The following is a 5,170-nucleotide window of genomic DNA, read 5'->3' on the forward strand; positions in this document are numbered from 1 at the left end:
TCCTTCCACCGTGGTTGGCGGGACGCGGTTGTTGGCTGGACCTTGAGGTGGTGTGGGCGACGCTTCCAGCGCATCCAGACGCGTCGACGCGTCCTCTGCATGGAGTTGCAGGAGGGAGGCGGACTCGCTGAGGGATTTGGCTGTCGAGTCCATGGTCTTCATCCGCGCGGTGACGCCCTTGAGCTGCTCGAAGATGGAGTCGAGCTTGGCGTTCGTCTCCACCCCTTGCTGCTCCACGGTGCCCATCGCCGCCGAAATTTGGAGCTCCACAGCACTCGGCCCCCGCTTCTTCGGCGCCAGATCGCCCACCCGAGACGGCAGTTCCTGCCGAAGGATAGGAATTACAGCAGCAAACGGATCTGCTGCTCACCCCAATCGGACTGATGGATCACGCACGAATCGATGAGGAACGAATCGACTCCTGATACCAATTGTTATGCTCACAGCAGAATTCTCCCTCTCAATTGGGGTTGGTACAAATTGGGGAAGGAGGGAGGAGGAAAGATACTAGGAGAACAAAGTGGTTGGGTTATCCTTTTGTTGCTTGACGCCTCTGTCTTTCCCCTCTCGCTTCATATAGCTCGCTCCCTTGCCGTGCTCTGCTTCTCCTTCTCCTTCTCCTTCAACAACAAAAAATTGCCAACACCGGCCTGAAAGGGTCCCAGCCATACATTCCCGTCACTATTTTGGCAATTGCCGATCCCGTTAACATGAAAATCAAGGTTAGGTTAGAGATGCAACAGGATGGGACACGTGAGACGTGACAGCCGTGCCGACTGCCGAGGCTTTCCAGCTTTGGTTGTGCCGTGACAGTGCGGTAGGCCCCCCGGCTGCAGCGGCACTGATCAAATACTACCACATACTTTTGTCTATGCTGCGTGCTCTGCACTTTGGATTCCGTTGCTCGAAAATACGGCGTATTTTGAATCTCACAAGCCGCCGGTACGAAGCTTTGCCGTTGGGTCCGTACGAGATGGAGGTGACGTTCGCGTTGCGACGGTGGCACGCGCGGTCAAATGCTGAGCCAGGGTCAACGGATCAAGGGTGACGGAGGCGGACCCATGGTCCATCCTATCCAGATGTGATTCAAATCGTACTCATCGCAAGCTGCGGTTCAATTCTCCATGACACGTCAAGACGAGATTCTCTCCCCGCTGAGGCCAAGGAAGAATACTCGAATACTCGAATCAGCATGGCACGTAGCTCTGGACGTGCTCCCAACACAACGGTCGATTCTTTGCGTTCAAAAAATACTCCACATATACAAATAGTAGAAAATGTCCGGTCTCAATTTGAATCGAGACGCCTACAGCCGGGGGTAGTGGGCGGAACCATTGGCCGCGCCCACAACGGCTTTCTCCTGTGCGCACCGTGCGCCGCTCGGGCCGCGCACAGCCCCCGACGCACGGAGCGGCCACAAAATTTTGAAATCCCCTCGAGCTCTCTCTCTCTCTATCGGTCACCAGACGCCACTGCCAGCAGCCACTAGTAGGAGTACAAAACACTCTCTCCGAGGCGCACTTTACTGTAATCCACTCGCCCCAAAGCTGTGTCCTGCGTGCGCTCAAACGCCGGGCACCACCTCAGCTCAACTCCGGCCCACCCCCACCCTCACCCTCACCGCTGCTCCGCCCCCAAGCCCCAGGTCCCGGATCCGTCGAAGCTAATGGGTCTCTGCCTCAGCAAGAAGCAGCAGCAGCAGCGGCGGCAAGAGGAGCAGCCGCGCAGTGCGGCCAAGAAGAGCGGCAAGGACGCCGGCCCGCTAGTGCCGGAGGTGAAGAAGGCGCCGACGACGGCCAAGCCGGCGCCGTCCAGGAAGGCGACTGCGCCTAGGGCGGAGGAGCCGGCGGCGGACAAGCGGACGGTGTTCGTGGTCAAGGCTGCCGCCGCCGCCGCGGCTGCCGAGGTGGCGAGCGGCGGGGAGAGCGACGGGGTGAAGAGGGCGCCCCCAGCTCCGACCGCGCCGGTCGAGGAGGCAGCGAAGCCGGCGGTTGTTAGCAGGGTGCCGGTGCGTACCTCGAGCTGCACCAAGGAGGAGGTGGACGCGATTCTGATCCAGTGCGGCCGGCTCAGCCGCAGCTCGTCGGCGTCGGGGGAGGCGGCTGCGTCGGGCGAGAGCGGCGGGGGCCACCGCAGGTACTCTGGATCCAAGAGGAGCTACGACTTCGACCGGGAGAGGAGGGCTGGGGGCGTCGACGACGAGTGCGACTGGGACAGGCTGGGCGGCGGCGCCGCCGCGTCGAGGCCCTCGCCGCGCCGGAGGACGCCGGACCGTAAGCGGTCGGCGAGCCACGAGAGCCGAAGCGGTGCCGGGAGCGGGAGCAGGAGGGTGAGCCGCTCGCCGGGACGGCGCGGCGAGGGCGCACCCGCGGCGGCGAGCTCCGTGGGCATCGAGCGGTTCGCGCGGCAGCCCGGGAAGTTGGTGTCGGTCCCGGCCCGAGAAAAAGGGCGCGCGCCGTCGCCGGTGAAGGCTGCACCGGCAGGGAAGAGGTATGCGTCGCCAACCCTGAGGTCCAACTCCCCCGCAAGGGTGGCGGCCGTCGCGAATGAGAACGCCGGGGTGCCGCCGACGCACGGGCCGTCGCTGAGCCGAAGCTCGTCGAGGAAGGCCGATAACTCGCCGTACCGTCGCAACCCCATGTCGGAGCTCGACGAGAACGCACTGGCCAACAACCACCACACCACCAACAACGGCAAGCCCCAAAACAAGGTAAGGATCAATAAAATCTTCAGTATTTAGAGCATTTTAGCCATCAATTTTGTCCACCAAATTGCTCATCAAATCCTTCAATTATGCGCGCAGAAACCCATCGAGAGTGTCGCTGCCGTTTCACAGAGGTTAGGGGAGCGCTGCCAGATCACGAAGGACAAGGCGGAGATCATGGAGGAGGCCGTGGCGTCGGACACCAAGGCACCGTCCGCGAGGATGAACGCGACGCACACGGTGAGCATTGTGGCCGAGAGCGTCGTCAACAACACGAGGGCGGGGCCTGGGTGCCGGTCGTCCCGGCGGTCCTCGCGGGACTTCGACCACAGCGGCAGTTCTTTCGCCTTCATGGAGGATGCCGTTGCGCCAGACACCAGAGCGCCGTCTTCCAAGATCAACGCGACGCACTCGGTGAACATTGTGGCCGAGAGCGTCGCGAGCACAAAGGCGGGGCCGGTGGGCCGGTCGTCGAGGAGGTCGTCCCGAGACTTCGACCACGCCTTCCTGAATGAGGCCATGGCGTCGGAGACAAAAGCACCGTCGTCCAGGATGAACGCGACGCACACGGTGAGCATCGTGGCCGAGAGCGTCGCCAACCCGAAGGCCGGGCCGGCAGGCCGGTCGTCCAGGCGGTCATCCCGCGACTTCGACCACAACGGCAACTCCTATGCCTCCCTGCTCCTCGAGGACATCCAGAGCTACCACCAGCAGAACGCCAGCGACACGGCCGCGGCGGCGCCGGCGTTCTCGCTCCCGGCGTGCGTGTCCAAAGCCTGCTCCATCCTTGAAGCGGTCGCGGACCTCAACTCCTCGCCATCGGAGAACAGGAGCTTTGAGCTGGACCAGTCGGCCGACGACAAGGGGTCGGCCAACGTGAGCTGCTACAGCGCCGGGAAGGCGGCGGCGGCGGGCACGCACGTCGTCGAGTCCGAGGTCGTTGTCAAGGACGACCTCATGGAGCCGAGCCTGCACAAGTACGTGTCCGTGCGGGACATCCGCGGCGAGGCCGAGCCGCAGGAGTCCGCCGGGAGCAACAGCTTCGCCGGCAACCCGTGGACGTGCTCGTGGGAGCCCAATTCGGTCGACTCCACCGACCGGACGTGGACGGCCTCGCAGTCCAACAGCGACGATGCCGAGCAGCGCAGCGGCGGCACGGTCGGCACACTTGAACAGTCTAGGCAGAGCAAGCAGGAGTCCGGTGTCCGTCCGCGGTTGGGCTCTGCCGGCAGTGCTCAGCTCGGGCACGGTGCTCAACGGGGCGGCGGCGGCGGCGGCGTCGCGCGATCCGATGCTCGGACTGCCTCGGCGAACTCTTCTAGCGCTTAGCAAAAATGACAATGCTGCTGTCATTTTTATGCGTTCTGGTTTTATAAACTTGTAGCAAGACGGCTTGCTGTTCTTTGATTCATTTGATAATATCTTGGCGACGTACTTGTCCTTGGTAATCCAATGACGAACGCTTGAACTATGAATATGAAACTTCTGAAATGGATTACGCACCTTCTTGTTTCCTAGTAGATACTATATTTTTTGGCATGTTTCTATGTTCAAAACCTATTATATAATTGTTCGTCATGTGATTGAACACTTCTAATTTGTTGAAACGAGTTATGAGATCCATCAATTTTAGATAGACTGATCATTACGAGATGAAACTCTGGTCAACCAAGAACAATTAGTTGATCCAGTAACCAATATATAGCTTGGTTTCTAAAATTTGTCCGCAGCGCTTTCATAGCTCAGTTGGTTAGAGCACCCGTTTAGTAAGCGGGAGGTCTTGAGTTCAACTCTCAATGAAAGCATTTTTGTTTGTTTCATATGTTTTTGACTAAGTTAGCACAGATTTTGGCTTCCTAGACGTACTCAGCAATATTTTCATATTTTTATCATAGCATCGTTCCTATTCTAGAAAGACAATGTCTCTCATTTTTCACGAAATTCTAGGGTCTCTTTGATTCACGTGATCCGCAGAACACACGAATAGCAAAACACCAAGATTAGAGTGTCATCTCCCGTTGAATCCTACATGAATTTGTATTGACGAGTGTTAATATCACGAGAAAAACAAAAGAATTTTGACAAGATATCTGAGTGGATGGAAATTTTCCTCCAAAACATAATGCAATGCCTTCCTGAGAATAAAAACTCAAAAAGATTTCATCACGCAAACCAAATGATGTACATATGAAAAAAGTCCTAAAGATTCAAATCCTCCAAAATTTCTTTATTTTTTCTTTGAATCAAAGAAGCCCTAACTATGTTGAGCTCATATTAGTAACATGATGCTTTCTCTATGTTGCAATCTCGCTTTTTTCGAGATAACAACATGAATTATTGATCAGTTACAAAATGAGGAATACAAAGATTGTCTAGTGGGTTTATGAACCAAACATAGTGTCAAACCACGACGGAGTTTGCCAGTCAAGCCAACCGATGCACTTCTTCGTTCACTTTTTGTCAACC

The 5,170-nt window shown here is 57.2% G+C and overlaps 1 protein-coding gene and 1 non-coding gene across 2 annotated transcripts; both read left to right on the forward strand.

Annotated features, from left to right (window-relative positions):
- The first annotated feature begins 1,452 nt into the window (after window positions 1-1,452).
- On the forward strand, window positions 1,453-4,221 carry LOC119355789 (treacle protein-like). Its single transcript, XM_037622665.1, has 2 exons — window positions 1,453-2,710; window positions 2,804-4,221. Exons 1-2 carry the CDS (start codon window positions 1,667-1,669, stop codon window positions 4,031-4,033), a joined length of 2,274 nt encoding a protein of 757 aa, XP_037478562.1. The 5' UTR covers window positions 1,453-1,666; the 3' UTR covers window positions 4,034-4,221.
- Window positions 4,222-4,435: 214 nt separating this feature from the next.
- On the forward strand, window positions 4,436-4,509 carry TRNAT-AGU. The gene has a single exon. It is a non-coding gene; the product is annotated as a tRNA-Thr (tRNA).
- Window positions 4,510-5,170: the final 661 nt, after the last annotated feature.

The sequence above is a fragment of the Triticum dicoccoides genome, chromosome 2A (genome assembly GCF_002162155.2).
Source record: "Triticum dicoccoides isolate Atlit2015 ecotype Zavitan chromosome 2A, WEW_v2.0, whole genome shotgun sequence".
Classification (NCBI taxonomy): Eukaryota; Viridiplantae; Streptophyta; class Magnoliopsida; order Poales; family Poaceae; genus Triticum; species Triticum dicoccoides.

Coding starts and splice junctions, on each gene's coding strand:
- LOC119355789 (XM_037622665.1), top strand. CDS start 1,667: ATGGGTCTCTGCCTCAGCAAGAAGCAGCAGCAGCAGCGGCGGCAAGAG. Junction 2,711..2,803: donor ACGGCAAGCCCCAAAACAAG/GTAAGGATCAAT, acceptor TTATGCGCGCAG/AAACCCATCGAGAGTGTCGC.